Below are 21,464 nucleotides of genomic sequence, written 5' to 3'. Positions count from 1 at the left end.
TGAGGGAAGAAAAGGTGGAGATGGAGGGGTGAGGGGGAGGACACAAGGAGGGGAAGAGGTGAGGGAGGAAATGAGGAGGTGAAGGGAGAGGAAACAGGGAGGGGATGAAGGGGTGAGGAAGGGGAAGAAAAGAGGGAGGGAAAAGGGTGAGAGACGGAAGGGAAGAGGTGAGGAAGGAAATGGGGAGGGGAAGAGGTGAGGATAATGGGGTGGGGAAAGGGAGGGGAGGGTAAAGGGGTGAGGAAGGGGAGAAAACATGGAAGGAAAGAGGTGAGGGAGGTCAGGAAAGGGGGAGGGTGAGAGGAAACATGGAAAGGAAGAGGTGAGGGAGGACACAAGGAGGAGACAAAGGAGGGGGAAGGGGTGAGGATAATGGGGTGAGGGAAGGGAGGGGAAGGTGAAGGGGTGAGGGAGGAAATGAGGAGGGGAAGGGGTGAGGAAGGGGAGAAAAAGAGGAGGATGGAGGTGAAGGGGTGAGGGAGGGAAGGAAATGTGGAGATGGAGAGGTGTGGGGGAGGAAACATGGAGGGGATGAAGGGGTGAGGAAGGGGAAGAAAAGAGGGAGGGGAACGGGTGAGAGACGGAAGGGAAGAGGTGAGGAAGGAAATGTGGAGGGGAAGGGGTGAGGATAATGGGGTGGGGGAAGGGAGGGGAAGGTGAAGGGGTGAGGGAGGAAATGAGGAGGAGACAAAGAGGTGAGGGAGGAGGAAACGAGGAGACAAAGGAGTGAGAGAGGGGAGGAAAGAGGTGAGGATAATGGGGTGGGGAAAGGGAGGGGAAGGTGAAGGGGTGAGGGAGGAAATAAGAAGGGGAAGGGGTGAGGAAGGGGAGAAAAAGAGGAGGATGGAGGTGAGGGTGAAGGGGTGAGGGAGGGAAGGAAATGTGGAGATGGAGGGGTGAGGGGGAGGAAACGAGGAGGACGAAAGGGTGAGGATAATGGGGTGAGGGAAGGGAGTAAATGTGGAGGAGAATAAGGGGTGGAGGGAGAGGAGGAAAAGAAGAAGTGGTGAGAGAGGGAAGGGTGGAGGGGTGAGGGAGGGGAGAAAAAGTGGAGGATGGAGGTGAGGGTGAAGGGGTGAGGGAGGGAAGGAAATGTGGAGATGGAGGGGTGAGGGGGAGGAGGAAAAGAAGAAGAGGAAGAGGTGAGGGAGGAAACAGGGAGAAGAATAAGGGGTGAGGAGGTAGAGCGGGAGGTGAGAGCAGCAGCTTAGTGGTGAAGGGGTGAGGGAGGAAATGTGGAGGAGAATAAGGGGTGAGGGAGGGGAGGAGGAAACAAGTGCATCAACACACAGCTTTTATAATGTTGTTATTGTTATTGTTGTTGACATCAGATGATCAAACTGAATCATTTAAATCTCAACATTGATGTTTTTTATGTTTTTCTTTTTCTCAGTTTATTTATGAACTAAACCGTCTCAAACATTTTCCTCGTTTGGTTCAATGTTGACGGTTTTTGCTGCGACCGTCACATTTAACACGTATGAAGTTTATCACTCAGCGCTCCTCCTCCATGTGTGACGTTCCTTCACTACTTGCTTTAACTCGTTTACTTTTATTTACGGACCGACACTCAGGAACCTTCTCAGCCATAAACTTCTATCTGGTCCATCTGAACTCCTCCTGTTTGCTCCACCTGCTGCTTCTCATTCAGATGTGCTGCTGGAGCGTCTGCAGCAGGTTGTGACTCTGCAGATTGTCGTCCAGCTGTTGTGTCGGGAGCGTGTGAAACCGGGCCTGGAGGTCAGGAGGGCTGAGCTGCTCCGTGTCGCTGTGTGTGTGTGTGTGTGTGTGTGTGTGTTGCTCGTCCTTTGTGTTTCCGTGTGTGTGTGTGTGTGTTGCTCGTCCTTTGTGTTTCCGTGTGTGTGTGTGTGTGTGTGTGTGTGTGTGTGTGCGTCTCTTTGTCCGGAGGCGTCGACTTCGCTCTGACCTCTGAACCCGCCGTGAGGTTCTGCTCGGCCTGATGAAGTCATCAGCGCCGACTCGTGCTCAGACGCTGGCAGATGAAGGAGGCGGAGCTCCGGCAGGAAGAGGCACCGTCGGTCACCTCCAGCAGGTGGAGGAGCTGCTCCTCCAGAGACGTCTCCTGGGTCTGGACCAGAACAGAAACAAAAGGTTTAACGTTAAAGAACTCTGAGACGCCAGAACTTAACAGATCATGAAGGACAAAGAAGAACAAATGTAGAACCTGATGAAGTCAAATATGTTAAATCAATAAAGAAGTCAGCGAGTCGAACAGACACCCTGGGGATGGTTCTGATAAAGTCATGCTGCTGCACGTGGAATTTAAAATATTGCATCCAGAAAATGAAATCCTGTGATATGACGTTGAAATGCTGTACAAGAAAAGTGGAGCATATTGTGTAGGAAAAATAAAATACTGCACATAAGAGATAAAAATACATAAAAAGTTAAACAGTGCAATATGAAAATGACATATTGCAAGTTAAAAACAGTCAAATGTGCAAGAAAAATGAAATCTTGCACACGGAAGTTAAAAATTACACACAAAACGTTAAATATTGCAACATGAAGTTAAAATACTGCAAATGAAAAAGGCTGTATTGTGCACAGAAACTGAAGTATTTGCACATGACAGTGACGTATCTCTTATGGAATCTTAAAATTACACGTAAAAAATTATATATGGCACATTACAATGAAATAGAACACATTGAAATGCTGCACACACGATTTCAGTTTTATGCGTGACATGTTGCACGTGGAATTTAAAAATATATATATAGTGAAATGTCGTAAATAAAAACTGGCATATGGTGCACAAATAAAGGAACTATTGGACATGAAAGTGAAATATTACACACAGCAATGAAACACTGCAAATGATGGCACGTATATTGTGCACAAAAAAATTTGAAAAAAAAATGAAATACTGGTCATGAAAAATACAATATTTTGTTTGCTTTTCAAGATTTCAAAACAAAAAATTAGTACGACAAAATGTAGTCGTTTATGAAAAGGGAAAAAATAGGTGGAATAAAAGAAAATAAGTAGAGAATAAAGTATAAACACGAGTTTAAAAATGCTAATAAATGTAGAAATAATGGTAAATAAGTAAAATAAATCTGTAAATAAATAAATGGTAAGAAAGTAATATGAAGAATAGAAAATCAATTAGAGATAATAAAAAATAAGAATAAAAATAGAAATAAGCTATTGTTGATCCTAATATGAAATACTACACATGATCTAATTATTCTATATATTAGAAATATTGTTTGTGTAATAATAATAACAACAAATAATTTATAAGGTGTGAAAATATTCAGAATAAATATGAATAGTTTGTTATTTTTAAAAACAATCTGTTTTGTTAAATAACAGATCGTAACGATCAGAAATCATAGAAAATGTGTATTCATTTACACATTCACCATAAAAAACTAACTAAAACTATAAATATTTTCCACATCTGCATTTTTACAAATATGCTCATTTATGTTTAACTTGTGTATCGAAACGAGCTGTTTTCTTCTTATTGCTGTAATTTTTTATTTTACCTAAATAGTATTCGAAAGAAAAATCATATTTATTGTGACTGTACTAAAAACCTCTATTTTACAGATTAGTTTTGTTAAATTACAGAGAACTAGAAACACAGGAACAAAGTATTTATCGACATGTTTACAGTTAAAACTAAAATAAACAAAATACAGGCAACATTGTAAAACAATGTCCACATTAAAAAAAATCTGTATTTTAAAAAAACAGTAATTTATTCTTTTACGATGCTTGACCATAAAATGACACGTTTTGCTTCATTAAAATCTAAAAATAGAATTAGTTTTCAGATGTTTGTCGTTTGAAAGAGAAATTATAAACAAGGATTGAAAAATATTTGTAATAAATATTGATAGTTTATTTTACTTTTTTTTTTTGCGTTTTGTTAACAAATAATTATCAAAAATCACAGAAAATTGGTGTTCATTTACTCGTTCACGTTCAAACAGACCAAAACTATAAATTATTAGTTGTTTTTTTACCATTTCACTGTAAAATGACACTAGTTAGTGCATCTAAATCAGAAAAGTGTTATTTTATCCATATATTATTTATAATAAAACTCTACATGACTGATAAATGGTGAATAATTTGAAGACCTCTAGTTTACAGATGTTTAGATTTGTTAAATTACATATAACTAAAAAAAAAAAAAAAAACAGGAAAAAAAACGGATTAATTTACATTAAAAAAATCTTTTTTTTTTTTTTTTACGATGCTTGACCACAAAATGGTGCAATTTTTACTGTACTTAATTCAGCAAAAAAATATTATGTTTTTTATTTTATTAAAACTAAATTTACATGATTTTTTCCCCATGTTCACTCACATTAAAGACTTCCATTTTCAGACCGCTTCACTTAAACCGCTCTGTCGTGACATGTATAATTAATAAAAGGTTCATTAAAAAAGCTGCACTCGGACACTTTGCAACTCCAGTAATATTTCATCAGTCAGATGCAGTGACGCACAAAGCGGCAGGAATTCACACAAAAGCCACAAACCGACCGTTGTGTTGAGCTTTTAGACTCTTACCTGCTGCATCTTCGTCCACCGGTACAGCTGCTCGACCTGAAACTCAAACAGAAACATCTGGAAGGACACAAACCAACCCTGAAACAAAGTCTGACTCTGATGTGGTGATTTTATGACTCATGACCGGAGAGTCCAGTCAGCGCCGACTGAAACACTAAAAACAGCTGATTTCAGACTGGAGTCTGGTGAAAGCGTCTCTGTGAGGAAAATGGAAAAGTTGATGCTTTTAATTGGAAAAAACCAAAACGGACAAATGTTGAGTCTTGTAGCCTTTCTGCTGCGTTCGTTTAATGCAACAAATAATTTCACAAACAGTCATCGGCTGTAAACATTGTCAAGAAGCTTCAGGTCCATAAAGTGCACTTTGACTGTTTTCTTTGAGTTCATGGCAAATAAAAGTCAGCATGTCGTCAGAACTCACTGACGTGGCGATTGAAGGTGAACTCTGCTTCACCTCTCCTCCTCCTGGCAGCATCCAGTCTGTGCTGCCCCCTGCTGGCAGAAATGAGGACCTGCTCCCACAACACGGAGCTCAAATGTGTTCAAGTAAAATCCGTCTTCTGTCGCTGATTGGCACTCCAAAGGCAGAAGCTCAGCTTGACTTTCTGATAAAACCACACGAGGTGACCATCCGACAGCCGAAACGCGGTTCAATGAGAATCCCACAAAGATTTTTTTACCGTCTCTGCAAAGAAATGTTCCCCCGAATTGAAAACGACAAATTTTTAAAGGACCTTTTCAACCCCTGTGCAGGAATTAAGTTTCTGAACCCACAAAAAACCTGCCGGCAGGTTTGAAACGTGTGCTATCTTTTACACCATGTAGCCAGAAACTGTCAAGACGGAGAGGATTTTCAATTTTCCAACAGTCAGTGAACTACCCATCATGATATTTGTTTAAAAATTCACCAAAAATAAACCGTTTACTTTAACTGAAATCTGTAAATAACTAAAAATTCTGCGCTTCCCGACGCAACTGAGAAGCAACGACTGACTCGGCTGTGACCAAGAGTCACGTGATGAAAATTCAGTGAGTTCTCAGACTGAACTGCAGGAAGTGTTTCCCCAGAGCAGTGACTGAGAGGATGATAAAATAAACGCAGCACAGCTCAGAAACAGTGAACAGAGGAGCAAAAAAAACAGTTTGTAGATGTTGTAAAAACTGTAAACAGTCGAGTGTTTATATCCTCTGGACGTCTGTTTAATTTCCAGCGTTGATTCCAAGATTTTTCTGGAAAAAAATCGAATCTTTTGTTCTCTCTTTGGTGCAAGATCTCATTTTTATGTGTGACGTTACCTCAGAATCACTGCCAGCATGACTTCCTGCTCTGTTGTAGCCTTATTTTAGTCTCACTTATTGTTTGTCTACTTCTCATGTTGTTTTGTTTTTTACTGAGCAACCAGACAAACAATATTCTATCTTATATTTTATTTAATTGAATCATTTAAGGCATTAAAACTGCGTCATTCTGCCCCTTTTTCAGATTTTTCTCCACTTCCAGCCACGATTCTGCCATTTAGGGACTTTTCGGTGGAACAAAGGCCAACAGGAAGTTTAATTACTTTTTTTTTTTCCTTTTTTTTTAAATGTCTAATTTAAAAAAAATGCCAAAAGCAAAACAGTTTGCACTAAACCAGAATCTGTTAAAAAAGTAAAATATTTTGGGCTCGTCTGTGAAAGAAGTCACGTGATTAAAAATTCAGAAAGTTTTCAGCTGAACTGGAAATGAATAAGAATGTAAATATTTAAATATCTATAGTGTGTTGAGAAAAGATTTTAGTGCTCTTACTCATGTTGGTTCCACGTTTTTTGAAATTTTTGTGACAAATAATGAAAGAAATTCAGCTTTCATTTCCACTTTTCTTCATGGTTCCCATCATTCTACTGTGTCCTCCTTCAGTCTGTCTCCACGGAGCTGCAGAACTTCATACTGCAGTGACAAACGGCCACAAACTGCAGCTCGGGGGCGCTATAGCGTCCCATGTACAGGGCTACAGTCCCGATGTGGAGGTCATGAGTTAGAATCCCGCTCAAGGCCCTTTCCCACACGTCCTCCCACCATTCTTCTCCCCTACTTTCCTGTTTCTCGCTCACTGAACTATCCAATAAAGGCCAAAAAAAAAGAAACTGCAGCTTGGAGTTCAGAGGGTTAATTAAGGTTGAATCTATTGTGAACACTCATGAGAGCTGAAAGATGGACGTGTTGACAAAAAATAAATTAAAACGGGATAAATACTGAACTTAAAAAATAAACTCAAGCCATGACTTTCAGCTGCACCGAGTTGACGTTCATATTCGGAGGTAGAGCAGCAGCAGGACTCCCGGTTCAGACTCTGGACTCTTTAAATCCAGACAGTTCAGAGTTCGATTCCCTTCCATTTACAGTCCGGCCGACGTCTGAGGCTCCACAGATGCAGAAACTGAGACTTTCCCCCGACTCACCTCAGAAGGAGTTTCCCTTTCAGTCCTGGATATAAAACCCCGGCTCAGAGGAAGAAGTTGATTTTGGCGGGGACGGCCTTGCAGCCGGTGGTGGAGAAGTACTGGCCCTGGACGGGAGCGTAGAGCATGTCGCCCGCCGCCGCCTCCACCACGTCACGGCGGCCGCAGCTGCCTCGCTGGCAGAGCTGCGAGCGGACGCAGCGCTCGACGTGGCAGCGGCTCAGCGGCAGGAAGGGAACGAAGCGGGTGATGAGATTCTGCTGGATGATGCTGGAGTGGAAGAAGCCGCCTGGAGGAGAGAAAGTCAGTGACAGAGGAGAAACCGAGTCAGAGCAGCCGTGCATCCGCAAAGTAGACGGTTTGAGAAGCATCTGAGCTCAATGTTTGGCTTCTGTTGACTCTAGACCTCAACTATTATCTACAGCTGAAACCAGACGTTTACACACACAGTACAAAAAGACATAAAACCTTTTTTTTTCTCACTGACTGACATTAAATCAGACTAAACTTGTCCTGTTTCAGGTCAGTCAGGATTACCAACATTATTTATATAAACACCAGATTAATGAGAGAGAGAATTTTTTATGACTTTCTTCATGGTCAGAAGTTTCCATCCATCTCCTCAGTATCTGGTAGCGTTGCCTTTAAACTGTATGATTTGGGTCAAACGTTCTGGGTTTCCTTCCACAAGCTTCTCACAGTAGTTTGATGAGTTCTGGCCCATTCCTCCTGACAGAACTGGTGGAACTGAGGCCACAATTCTCTTCCTCATATCTCAGCTGATTTCTTTAGATGTCCCATGTTGTCAGTAAAGGAAGCAGTGTGTTTGAGGCGTGCCTCCAATTAACTCAGATGTTGTCAATTAACCAATCAGAAGCTTCCAAAGCCATGACATCATCATCTGAGCTTTAACCAACAGTTTGAAGGCATCTTAGTGGATGGAAACTTCTGACTTTGAAGAAAGTAATGAAAAATTCTACATCTTTGCTTTTAACTTTTTTTAAAAAAAAAGTAAAAAATGTGAATGCTAAATAGCGTTTGACCCGTTTTGACATCTGACATCAGTTAAAACACCTGAAATGTCTTTTTTTTTCAGCCTGAGAGTTGATGACTTTTCCTAAAGTGACCCAAAACACACAAAAACTAATTTATATCCACTGAGCTGGATTTTAGATCCACCAGTTTGGGTCAAATCAAGGAAAACGGTGGTTTTAGGGAATCTGGAAACTGTGAAACTGTACAGGACATGTTTTTTTTAAATGTATTTAGACATTCTAAATAGATCTGCAGCTCTAAATCTGGTGTAGACACTTGCTATGAGGGAATTCTTGACAGGACTGTATGTGAAGGTGAACACTGACAGACTGTGAGCTGATGTGTTCATAGTGAACCTAAACTAGGAATGAAGCTCTTACTCGTGTTGTTGTTGTAAACAGCCTTTTCGATGGCGTCCTGCAGGTCAGACAACTTTATGTCCTCTCGCTCCCGCCCAGCCTGCCGGTTCTCCAGAGCCACTTTGTTGATCACCTCCTCTCCGGCGGTGCTGCAGGAAAATACACACCAAAAAAATGTCTATGCCGATGCTGCTCATGGCTTTAAAACACAGATGTGATGTCGAGAATCACCTCCCGTGCGTTAACTTTGAATACAGCACCAGAACGTTTACAGTAGTTTCCCTTCGCAGCAACTTAAAACGATATTTAAACTCAGTGACGGTCATGTTGGCGGACAGAAGCGGTTATAGCTGCTGCACACGGCGTGGGCGAGCGTTCGGCTACCTGATGAAGACGTAGATGGCCTTGCGGTAGTTTGTCCGAAACACGACGTGTGACGGACCCAGGAAAGGCTCCAGGACGTCGACGAGGCCGGGAGGCATCTTTTCCATCTCGTCGAAGATGAAGACGGAGCGAGCGCACTCGGTTAGGTTTCCCTTCACCCAGCTCCTCAGCTCCTCCTGAAAGACAGCGACGTTTAGTCCTGCAGCAGCTCTTCTGTTCACGGACAAGCATCCAATAAAATCTGAGACAGTCCTGCGTCTTACTTCGCTTAATTAATATGAATCATTTGGTGGAGGACAGGTTCTGGGTGTTAGTGTCAGTTTGTGTGTTGCTTTTATGTTTTGTGTTTCAGCTGTAGAAAGATGTTCCACCATCAGCTGGATGTATCTCCAACAACTGGCTCCTCTGTTCACTGTCTCTGAGCCATGCTGCATTTATGTATTGGTCCAATAGGCTGGATTCTCCTCTCAGTCTCTCTTGTCGTCTTTGTTTTGTTCCTTTTGGGTCTCATTTATGTTGTTTTGTCCCAATTCTGTCTAATTTTTGTCTAATTTTGTCTAGTTTTGGCCATTTTATACGTCTGGGTCACTTTGTGCATCATTTTAGACAAGTCGTATGTTGTTTGGGTCGTTGTGTGTTTGTTTTTTTTTTTGTCTCTTTGTGGTCAATTTCTCTCTACATACTATAAATATTTAGCTATCTCCATGTCTCCAGACTTTTCCTCTCTGCTCTGCTCATTAGATGTAGAAAGATGTTCCACCATCAGCTGGATGTATCTCCAACAACTGGCTCCTCTGTTCACTGTTTCTGCTGCATTTACTTACTGATCCAGCAGGTTGGATTTTCCTCTCAGTCTCTCTGAGGAAACACTGCCTGCAGTTCAACCTGAAAACTTTTGCATTATTGGTCACCAACGAGTCAGTGATGAAGAATCAGTTTTTGCTGTGGAGTTGCTGAACTTTTAGTATTTCACAGAATAAACTAAATTTTTAAACAGACGGAGATTAAAGTGATGTTGATTACATGTCATGATTCTAAGGTTGGATTTAGTTAAGTTGATAGACTGGCGACCTGTCCAGGGTGTCCCCTGCCTTCGCCCTAAGTCAGCTGGGATAGGCTCCAGCCCCCCGCGACCCTAGTGAGGATTAAGCGGTGTATAGATAATGGATGGATTTAGTTAAGTTTCCTGATGAATGGTAAGTCACGCATGAGTAGTTTAAAGACTGTAGGAAAATATAAAAATCCTTTCTGTTGTTACAGTTTGTGGCTCTGATAAATGGTGTGACTTTGGAGATTTTTTGAAAGATGACCGTTACATGAAGATACATCAGCCTCAACATCTGGTGCACACGTTATTTTTGCAGGTTTAAAAAAAACTAAATATATCAGGTTTGATTAAATTTCAGGATTTAAATCTTAAATTTGATTTGATTAAATGTTCCCCACAGAAACAATACTTTAAATGATTGCCTGACAGTTGAAAATTAAGTGGGTTTTTTTTTACACTTTTTATCGCTGGTAAATGGCACCATTTTAGTGTTTTTAGTTTATTTTTTAACAGCAAACTTTCCTTTCCAATCCAAGGTGTGTTTGGAGTTTAAGAGGGTCAATTAGAAAATATACTAAACAAGCCGACGCTGACAAATGTCTTGTTATGTTTGGCCAAAGTTACTGAAGAAGCTGTAGTGATGTGTATTAATTTAAATAGTCGCCAATAAGTTGTCTGTCAGTCCATGAACACATTAACTGGTCTGATTTGATCAATTCATTGCCTTTGATTGTCCCTTCACTCACCCTGTAGTGGTTGACCAGCTGGGCGGAGGGGAAGTGCAGCGTGGGGACAAACTGGTGGACGTACGGGCTGCTCATGGCCGAGCCGTACAGGTGGTTCCCCAGCATGGAGCTCACCATCGTCTTGCCCGTCCCCGTGGAGCCGTGGAACGACAGCACCAGGGGTCGGTCAGGGCTTTTATTCTGAAGGAACTTGGCCACCTCCTCAGACACGATGTCCTGAGCCAGATGCTGACCGAAGACATTCTTGTAGAGATCCCACTCCAAGTCTGACAGTCGGGAAACAATGACAGCGAGGTTAATCTGATTCATCTGCCTCAGTTGCTCGGAATCATTTTTTATTAAAATAAACTCAAAAACATATTTTGTGCAGGAGAACAAATCAATTCATGCTCACCAGATATTTAAAACTTAACTATGGTGTGAGCTTTGTGATTATAAAAACACCTGAAGGCTTGTTTTCTTTACATTTGCTGCTATAATTTGGGACCTTTTTATCGGTCTTGGTGCAGCATTAAATGGGCTTTGATTACCACATAGAAGTGGTGTTTATGGGGCTGCAGAAAACATCGCTTCACCATCGACATTGCAATTTGTGGCTGTGTAATAGTCACACTTCCTGCAATGTGAAGTAAGAAAAATGTACTTAAAACACAACTTTTTCCACTGCTTGATACAAAAAGGAAACTCCTATGATTGTCATTTTCCCTGACTAATCTACAGGAGAAGTCTGTCTGATAGAAGATCTTTTACTCTGATTTGAGGATTCCTGTGTATGCCGAGTCTTCATCTTTAATCAAAAGACACAGTTTGTTGATACGCAGCAAAACGAGCAAGAAACAGAAGAGAAACGCTGAAAAAGGAAGATTTGATTGCAACGAGAAAAGTAATGTCAGTTATGTGGATTTATTTAGATGACAGAAGAAGCTCTCAATGCCATCTAAAAACTGTTTTTGGAGGCCAGCATTACAACACAAGAAAGGTTTCAAACTGCTTTTGTCAGCTACTTTTCATATCTTTTATTATTATCAGTACGGATGCACTCCTCTATAAAATCACCCACATCATTTTAGAATGATTAATACTTTCCAAATAGAGTTATTCAAGTCATCTGACCAAAAAAAGCCCTTGATCTACATCAAACAAACGTTCCTAAATGCCGAGATAAGCCTCAGGAGTGCAGTAAAGATGGGCTATGAACTGTAGTCCAACTGTTTCTGTCATTAACATTTAGATTAGAGCCAAATGCAGCTCAGCATCTTATCAGAAAGGCAGAAGCAGCAGTAAAATGCACTATTTATGTTAGAGTTCAAACAAAACACAGCTGTATGATCACTAATGTACAAATATATAGATGTAAATATAAAATAGATCATCTGAATGAACAAATAGGGATAAACAGTGGTCTGAACATTATAAACAGTGTAAATAGTCCTGATAATAACTGGACGAACAGTGCCTGGATAGTTTCTGTTATTAGCCTAGAATAAGTTCCACGTGTCTACATGTAAACTAGTGGCTGATTGAAGTGCATATAAGTGTCAGTGCCTTTGTAGAGCACGAACAGAACTTCTCCCTGTTTCAAAACACTGACTCATTTGATGACTTCTTGTTTTTCTGGCTAGCATAACAATTAGCAAAGCAGTGGTTAGCTTCAGGAACAGCCTGAATTAGAACTTCAAGAACCCTTCAGAATAAAATGCTACCTAGGTAACACCATTTATACATAGCATATATCTAAGTTAAGCTTTTAAAGTTGCTGTTAACGAGATAGACTTATAACAAGGAGCAGCAGAGGCGACTCCAGCTAGCATAACAATTAGCAAAGCAGTGGTTAGCTTCAGTAACAGCCTGACTTAGCCCCTCGAGAACATATTAGAAAAAAATTATACCTAAAAACACAATTCTTACATGAATGATATGTATATATTGCGTTTTTAAAGCTGAATGAACTTTAACCACTGTGTTTCGCTGCCAAGCTAGCCAGCTAACCAGTAGCAGCAGCCGCCGTCAGCTAGCTCATCCCGTCACTTACCTCTGATGTTGGGTTTGAAGTCGCAGTCGCAGCTGTCTGAAATGGTGCAGTAAAGTTTCTGGAAAACGCAGCAGGCCGGGTTAAAACATAAAACCAGCACAGACAGGACGGCCAACATCTTAGCTGCCTGCTGGCAGAAAAACCGACTGGACTTTCTCTCTGCCGCGACCGGCCGGTTTGTAGTCTTTCAAATTCCCGGAAGTCGTTCAGAAACACGTAATAGAGTACTGAAGAGGACTACAGTTCCCAGAGTGCACCACGGTATGCGACTTTCGAGGAGGACACGTTGGAGGTTCACGGTCCAAAGCCTGTAACTTTGACTGACAGTAATAATAATAAGAAGAAGAAAAGAGAAGAAGGAGAAAAAGGACAAGAAGATGATAAAATGATGATTAAAAACAATAAAAATGATAATAGTAATGAAAATAAAGAAGAGTTTGCTGCAGTTTACATAAATACTGATTTCCGAATCAGTTTCTTCAAAATTGTGCATCAAATTTAGCCTCCAAAAGAAGTGTTACAGAGATGGAAGTTATTTTTAATTTATGCTATCACTGTGTTTACACACTTTTAATTTAGATTTTTAGTCGATGTACAGAGTATTAGCACAAAGAAATTCGGTTCAAATGCAAAAATATATGTATTTTATAGCATGAGACGTGCATTGATATTGTTTACATGACTTTGCTGCGGTTTCTTTTCAGTGAATTTTGAATACACAAATCTAAGTAGCCTAAATGTACGCGGGAAACCACATATTTACTGTTAAATTTCTGGTTTTCTGCAGTTACAACGAGATATTTTTGCAACACGTAAACATAAATGTTGCTGTAATAGTATAGAAAACTGGAGTTTAATTAGCAAGTAATACAAAGATTGTAAAAGTTAATGGACAATTAGAAAATAACAGACACTTTAAACATATAGTTGAAATAATAATAATCGTAACATCAGAGCAGAAAACATCTTACTACAGCAGAGGGCGCTATTATTGTGGAAATGTTTTACTGGGGAGCCAATAAAAGTCCATAATGTGAGTATTTAAAGGAAAACTATACTTTAAAAAAGGATTTTTCCAGTCGTGACACACATTAGCTTCTTGTAGGATAAAAAAACCATGTCCGAGATATTTTAGATATATTTTAGATTTCATTAAGAGAAAACATTTCAGATAGTTTTTTTGTTGTTATTTGTTTGACTTACCGTGTTGAATTCACCACAATATGTCATTTCAAAACCTCAAATTTCACGACACCTAAAACACCCACATTTGTTCACTTTAATGAGAAATCTGAAGGCTTTACTTGAGCATTTCCATTTTACTACTTAACACTTTCACTCTGACAGATTTAAATATAGTTTTTTTATTTACTATTTTTTTATTTGACAGCAACAAATAACACAACAACATTTTTAAATAGGACACACGTTTAAAAAATATAACTTGTAACCCTTGTGGCTTTATTTCGGATATCTCATTCTGTCGTTAGTAACAGCTCCAACAAATTCTGACTTTTGTTCGTCTATATCGTCACAAATCACAATAAATGTTCCACTGATCCAGTATCTCTGCAAAAATCAAAGATGAGAGAAAAACTGGAAACACATTTGTGGATCAGAACTTATTTTTTTCTTACTTTATATACATCTTCCTGCTGCGTACTTTTACTTACGTAGGATTTTTCACACTTGTAATTTTTACTCACACCACACCAATGAAACGGATTCATCCAGTGAACTGGTTTTCCAGTGAGGTAAACATGTTTATTTACAGTTCACATTTTCTGATAAATACAAGACATGAACACTACGTACGACATCAGAAACTCTCTCTGCACTTTACTCCAAAATAAGGTGAACCGACTCATATTACTTTAAATATTCACTTGAAATTAGAAAAGTCCTAACAAACTAGCACACGATGATGAACACAATACAATAAAAATGGAGCTATAGATTATTCTGTTACTGGGTGGTACAGTGTGATATGTTGGTTATAGAAGGTCCAGCCTTCAGTTAGACATTCGTACAGGAAGCTACCAGACGGAGGCTTCAGGGAAACCACATACTGACACTGATATTCACACGCCTCACTGTGGGATGAAAGAAGCTCCCAGGTGAGAAACCTTTGCGTTAAATAGAAGACGCCGGCAGGATAAAGTACATTTCTGACAGTGGTGCGCTGACACTCGGTTAAAAGTGAAGTCATCTTGGCCTCCAGTGGCTCCATCGTCCTGCAGTTAGTGGTTTCTTTTTCTCTTGCAGCTTTAAGTCACAACAATTCAAAGTTACTGAAAAGTTCTGCAATCAGAGCTCAGCTTCGGGATTCAAGTGTCCTTCAACGTCCGGTTCTGTCCATATTTGAGCAAACCACGACAGCTGCTCGGTCCATGCAGGTCCGGGGGTCAGTGTCTTCGGACCGGCGGCTCCAGCCTGTTGGACAAGGCAGTCAGGACCTGGTCGAACTTGGAGAACCTCAGCGCCTGGTTCTCCTCGGCTCCCCTGCTGCCCCACAGCAGCCTCATCTGGAAGTCGGTCAGGAAGAGCTCCAGGACGTCGGCCTGCTCCTGGAAACCTGCAACACAGGCACAACCTTCATCAGCACCGGCAGAATCTGGCCGCATGCGTTTACGTTGAGTCATTATTCACTGCAACTTTAAGTCCTGCAGCTCCATGGAGAATGAAGGAGGGACATTCACAAATGTCTTCTGTCAATAGGACATAGCTACAAATCTGCAAATCATACAGTTGTTTCCAGCCTCTCCAGACGTTTCCTCTCTGCTCTACTCATCAGCAGTAGAAAGATGTTCCACCATCAGCTGGATGTATCTCCAACAACTGGCTCCTCTGTTCACTGTTTCTGAGCCATGCTGCATTCATTTATTGACCCAATAGGTTGGCTTTTCCTCTCAGTTTCTCTTTATCGTCTCCTCTCTCCTCTATGGAAACACTGCCTGCAGTTCAACTGAAAACTGAATTTTTTGCCTGTTGGTCGCATCTGAGTCAGAGATCAGAATTTTTAGTTCAGTTTATTTATTTATTTGTTTGTTTATTTTTACAGGAAATGAAGCAAGTGGCTTATTTTTTATTTTACCTTTTTTTTTAAAGTTAAAGTTTACTAGTTCCTGGATTTGATATTATTACAATAATTTATTTCTGTTTTATCGTTTCTTTCGTTGATAAATTATGCAATTTTTGGTGATTTTTGTTGTTTTTAAAATCCAAACGTGCGTTTTTTAGGGTTAGACAGTGAAAGTAGTAGTAGTATTTTGTAGTACTTTCATATCATTGCAGAATATTTTAAAGTATTTAAGTTAAGATTTCTATTATTTTTACTGGATAGATTTTTGTTGGTGATGCATCAACGATCAGAGGCTTTTTGTGTGTGTGTGAGCCGGTTCTACGAGGATATTGGATGTCATGTGTCATGACTGCTCTCTTTGTTAACCAGGTTTTCTTCATCAGAATCATAACGTTAGAAGTTCTTGAAGGCAGTTTGTCAGGATCTATTTTAACACCTGCTCTAATCATGTTGTAGTTATAATTGTGCGATGACGTCCATCTGACAGTAACTCGTCCTCCTCTGAGCTCCTTCACCTTGCAGTTTGCTCTCGGCGTTGGAGCGGTAGATGCCCCCCAGCTGAGCGATGGTCCTGGCTGCCCCCAGGTGGAACATGACCACGTCCACGCCGGCCTCCACCGTCTCCCAGGGCTCCGACCCATCGCCCACCGCCGCGCTCTTCTCCAGCAGCGTCAGAAGGGGCAGGACGTGGGGGAAGGTGGTGCTGGACAGCGGGCAGCTCTCTGGAGGATGGACAGAGTGCAAAATCAGGACAAAAACACCAGCAGGAATCACCGTGTGGTCGGTGTTTTCCAGAAGCTACCTCTCCCGTCGTTCAGGCTCTTCATGAAGGGTCTCAGAGTTTTCTCGTAGAGGATGGCGCCCTCTGTGTGTCGCTGCCGTAACGCCGTCCAGGTCTGTTCTAGACGGGAAACCTGTGAGACCAAAAACGTCAACAATTAACAATCCAGATGGAGACACTGGAGCCTCTCTGTGAAGTGATGGCTAACATTTACTGATGTAAAGTCGAGAAAACAAATAAAGGTGGTGGAAAAAGACAAACACCAACCGTAGAAGCACAACAGCCACAAACATGAAACAAATACCAACCGTTAAGACGCAAATAAGAACCACAAAGAGCACAAAGAGACAATAATCAGCAAGAGACAAAGAACAACCGAAAAGAGCTCAATAATGACCACAGAGGCACAAATACCAGCGATAAAGACACAAAGACAAGTTGTAAGGGCACAAATAAGAACCACAAAGAGAGAAAAAATAGCACAAAGAGAAAAGCAAGAACTACAAAGACACAAGTAACAACCACAAAGAGACAAATATGAACACAAAGAGACAAATGACAACCTCAAAGAGATAAACACCAGCCATAAAGACACAAAGACAAGCTATAAGGGCACAAATAAGAACCACATGGAGAAAAAAAGTAGCACAAAGAGACAAACAACAACGACAAAGAGACAACAAAACGACCAGAAAGTCAGAAATAATTCCAAAAAGACCACAAGCACATAATCTACAATCACAAAGAGGCGTATGATGAGCACAAAAAGACAAAGTTTAACCACAAAGACACAAAAAAACAACCACAGAGACTCAAATAACGACGACGAAGAGACAAAAAAACATCATAAAACAAAATGACTACAGAGATACAGAGATGAGCATGCAGTCAGCCTGCTGGAAGTTGAGCAGCAGATATTTATTGTCACTTTTTCATATTATATAGAACATTTTAAGTTGTTCGACACTACTTTGAATTTGTTGTTGTGTAACGTTTAAACCTGACTTAAATACCGGTTACGTCTCCCATTAAGAGAAAACGCTTCATCTAACTTGCCATGTCATGCTGCTGACTGTAACAAAGAGCACAGATGGGATCTCTGACCCAGTAAATCTTGTACCTTTGTCGCCCCAACCACAGATAAATGTGGTCATGGGTCAACACTGCCAGGGTGACAGAGTTTATTACATGTGTACACACTGGGTGAAGGGATATACTGCAGGTTTTATTGTAGTGTAATGACACCTGTGTAAATCTGAACTCAGTCAGTGAACCTTTGCTGCTTGTTCTCTGGCTTCCTGTCAGCCTCCACCATCTCCCTCCATAAAGATAACACTAACTGAATGTCAGGTGTACCTGCGGCAGCTCCAAGGCTCTCATGACGGCGGCGAAGCCGAACATGTTGCCCATGGTGCTCTTGAGCTCGGCGGCGACTTGGATGATTTTGTGAAGCAGACCGGCGCGCTCCTCGTTCGACCCGGTGCAGCCCAACACGTCCACGGCCAACATGATCGCCATCGTCTGAAACCTGCAGGGTTCATGTCAGAATCATATCAGCGTTTGTTTGGTGCTGAAAGGCACACAGTTAGTGAAATAGAGATCATCAATGTGTCTCAGTGATTGTAGTATAAAGACTCCTCAATCTGGAGGGTCCAGTCACTGCTGGATCAGTACTCCTGGATAGAACTACACCATGAAGACTAGAACGCTCCAAGAACTCTGTGACAATGTTGTTGAAAAGCATCAGTCAGGGGACGCTACAAGAACATTTGCATCATCCAGTCCAGTTAAATCCATCATTCAAGAAATGTAAGAAATAGGACACATTTGTAAATCTGCATAGAGCAGGACGTCCTCAAAAACTGGCTGCCTGAGCAAGAAGGAGACTAGTGAGGGAGGCCACCAAGACTCCTATGACTCCTCTTAAGGAGGTACTAGAAGGAGACTAGTGAGGGAGGCCACCAAGACTCCTATGACTCCTCCGAAGGAGTCACCAGCTTCAGACTGTTCATAGAACAACTGTTGTCTGTTCTTCAGCAGTCAAAGCTTTATGGGAGACAAAGAGAAAGACGCTGTTGGAAAAAGCTCAGATCAAATCTGGACTAGAGTTCACCAGAAGACATGTGGAGACTCTGAAGTCACCTGGAAGAAGGTTCTTTGTTCTGAGGAGACCAAAATTGAGCTTTTTGTCCATCAGACGAGATGCTATGTTTTGTGGACACCAAATGCTGCACATCATCACAAACACACCATCCCCACTGTGAAGCATGGTGGTGGCAGCATCATGATGCTTCTCAGCAGCAGCCCTGGAAGGCTTGTAAAGGTAAAGGGTAAAATGAATACAGCAAAGTGTAGCGAAATCCTGGAGGACAACCTGATGCAGTCCGCAGGAGAACTGAGACTTGGAGAAGATTTGTTTTCCATCAAGACTGCTGACTCAGCCTCTTCCTGTACTCAGCTTAATATTGTTTCAGTTGAACAGTTTGGTTGAACCAGAATCAGAAATTGAGCGGCGCTCACCTCTCCAGCAGGTCCAGTCTCAGCTGTTGTCCATGTGGCAACGTGAGCAGCTCCATCCCTGAACTAACTCCCATCATCCTTTGCACCTCCGGACTCACCTCCAGAATCCTGGCCACCTGACAACCACACACATACGATTATAATGTGGGTCTTTATGTTTGACAGGTGAGTTAAAGCACAATATGGCAGCGTCATGTGCAGACTTTCTTTAGCTAGTGGCAAATGTATCTCAAAGAAAATAAACAGATGTTCTGAAATGGCTCATTTTCCCGTTTTATGTTCCCTGAGTGGACATAATGAATTAAAATGCATTTTAACCCTCTGAACTCTAGGAAGTTTCTGGGTGTTTTTTGCTCCCGTCATTGACATTGATGTTTCCATACTTCTCAGCTTTGTTGCCATGTGACTGTTGGTTACAGTTGAGGAGCATTGATTTTTTTTACAGATGAAGATTTTTAAACGAGACATGTAGAAAAAAGTGTTTTTTGATTAACTATCTGGATTTTAGGCTCAAATTTGGTTCAGTTTTCAGATGAGTACTTTAAGGGCTAGAAGACAGATTTCTGTTTTTGCGAGTCTGGCTCTAATAAACAGTGTCTGAGGGTGAAAACACAACACTCACATTATCACCGTATAGTTAGCTTGTTCTCCTCGTAGTTTAATCGTAACAACTGGACTTGCTTGAGTTCCTTGAAGACGTTTCACCTTCATCCACGAGGCTTCATCAGTTCTCACTAGTTGGGAGTTCCAGATACTGATATCCTGAAGGATCCATTAACACCTGAGTAGGCGAAACGTCTTCAAGAAACTCAAGCAAACTATGAGAATAACCATGAGCTGGATGACTGAGAATCTTCACAGACATGTTGCTACACATTTGGGGAAGAACGCCCTTCGACTGGTGCGGGAGTACGAAAGAACTTCCAGAAACTTGCAGACTACAGGAACCATCTATGCTTCAACACTCAGGTGTTAATGGCTCCTTCAGGATATAAGTATCTGGAACTCCCAACTAGTCAGGACTGATGAAGCCTCTTGGATGAAAGTGGAACGTCTTCAAGAAACTCAAGCAAGTCCAGTTGCTAACAAACTAGGAAAATAACCATGACCTGGATGACTGAGAATCTCTACAGACAGTTATACAGTTTAGTCTACGCAAACTCCTGACAGAACAATCTGTCTCTTCGGCAGTTCTACTTTGGTGCTGAGCAGGTAGGGGTTTCCTGAAAACAGCTGCTTGTTACATCTGGAAGTGATAAAAGCGTTGAGACTAAAGCAAAGGAAGCCGTGAAGAAGCAACAGGTTTTAAAAAAAGCACAGATCGGCACCACGCAGTCCGCCTTGGTGATGTGTTTGGCCACCGTCCGGGGGTCGACCTCGGCCAGCAGCTCCTTCACCCTCCGCAGGATGCCCACTTCCAGCGGCTTGTTCTCTTTGGGCATCAGCGCTGACTGGTACCTGCCGGGCCTAAAGCATGACACCGTCTCCACCACTGGTGAGAAGTAAACGTTCCCGTCCTCCGCCCTCAGCGGGTCGACGCCCGGCGAGGGACCCTCCTCCGCCCGGAGTCGCTCAACGTAGCTCTGAGGGCCTGGGTACAGCTCCGTGTAGCAGCTTCCATCCGGGTCAGAGGAGGAGTCCGATCCGTCCTGGTGCCGTCGGTGGAGGGTGCTGCTGGGGGAGGGCAGCGGTCGGCCGGCATCCGAGCGCCCGGAGAGCGACGGGGACGGGGCCACGCTGGCGGCTCGGTTGCTGCCAGGACTCGTGGACTGTGAGGCTGGAAGTGAAAGAAGAGCAACAGTTCATTTATAGACCATAACAGGTATGTCTGAGTTGGAGTTAAAGTCCTGTTTATCTAATTCATCTCATTCATCTCTCTGGTTTGGAGATGGCAGTTTGCTTTTGTGGATTCTATCAATTTGAAATTACACTTTGTCATTTCAGGCTATAAATTATCTTTACCACTGAGTCGATCCATCTCAAATCATTCAATTTCTGCTCGACCATCACCGATCTCAAAGCAGCCGCACCTTTGATTAAGCGGAACTTAATGCGTTAATACAATTAGAAGAGGAGTTCTATAAAACTTCTCTCGCCGTACAGTCGTCACGAAGGATGAAATCAGCTACAGAGACCAAAAAACTGTATCGTGTAAAAGGCTGTGAATGTGATCATTTCTGCACTAAAGTTGGACAGTTTAACATGGACGTCAATGGGACCGGACTTACTTTTGGAGCCAGCGTCAAGTGGACATTTGAGGTACTTTGAGGTGCTTTCACAGCAGTTTTATTTTTCAAACATCCATCCATCCATCCATTATCTATACACCGCTTAATCCTCACTAGGGTCGCGGGGGGGGCTGGAGCCTATCCCAGCCAACTTAAGGCGAAGGCAGGGGACACCCTGGACAGGTCGCCAGTCTATCACAGGGCTACACTTAGAGACAGACAACCAAGCACACTCACATTCACACCTACGGAC

General features: G+C 41.8%; 2 protein-coding genes across 3 annotated transcripts in view; both read right to left on the bottom strand.

Moving 5' to 3' along the window:
* Positions 1-6,703: 6,703 nt before the first annotated feature.
* Positions 6,704-12,753, bottom strand: tor2a (torsin family 2, member A). The gene is made up of 5 exons (XM_008303866.1): positions 12,601-12,753; positions 10,569-10,834; positions 8,775-8,950; positions 8,412-8,539; positions 6,704-7,285 (listed from the first exon to the last, which is right to left on the bottom strand). The coding sequence occupies exons 1-5, from the start codon at positions 12,716-12,718 to the stop codon at positions 7,041-7,043; spliced, it is 933 nt and encodes a 310-aa protein (XP_008302088.1). The 5' UTR covers positions 12,719-12,753; the 3' UTR covers positions 6,704-7,040.
* A 1,581-nt stretch (positions 12,754-14,334) lies between these two features.
* The window catches only part of LOC103373862 (SH2 domain-containing protein 3C-like), a 37,478-nt gene continuing 30,348 nt past the window's right edge, over positions 14,335-21,464 (bottom strand). For both annotated transcript variants that reach the window (XM_008303864.1, XM_008303865.1), the window contains 6 exons: positions 20,312-20,760; positions 18,984-19,099; positions 17,820-17,991; positions 16,485-16,596; positions 16,198-16,404; positions 14,335-15,175 (listed from right to left, as the gene is read on the bottom strand). In XM_008303864.1, the coding sequence (XP_008302086.1) occupies positions 15,006-15,175; positions 16,198-16,404; positions 16,485-16,596; positions 17,820-17,991; positions 18,984-19,099; positions 20,312-20,760 (1,226 nt within the window). In that variant the 3' untranslated portion in view covers positions 14,335-15,005. The remainder of the gene's footprint in view (positions 15,176-16,197; positions 16,405-16,484; positions 16,597-17,819; positions 17,992-18,983; positions 19,100-20,311; positions 20,761-21,464) is intronic.

Source organism: Stegastes partitus, unplaced genomic scaffold (genome assembly GCF_000690725.1).
Source record: "Stegastes partitus isolate 25-593 unplaced genomic scaffold, Stegastes_partitus-1.0.2 Scaffold2085, whole genome shotgun sequence".
NCBI classification, from domain to species: domain Eukaryota; kingdom Metazoa; phylum Chordata; class Actinopteri; family Pomacentridae; genus Stegastes; species Stegastes partitus.
The sequence above is the reverse complement of the archived record's forward strand: the minus strand, read 5'-3'. Positions and strand labels throughout refer to the sequence as shown.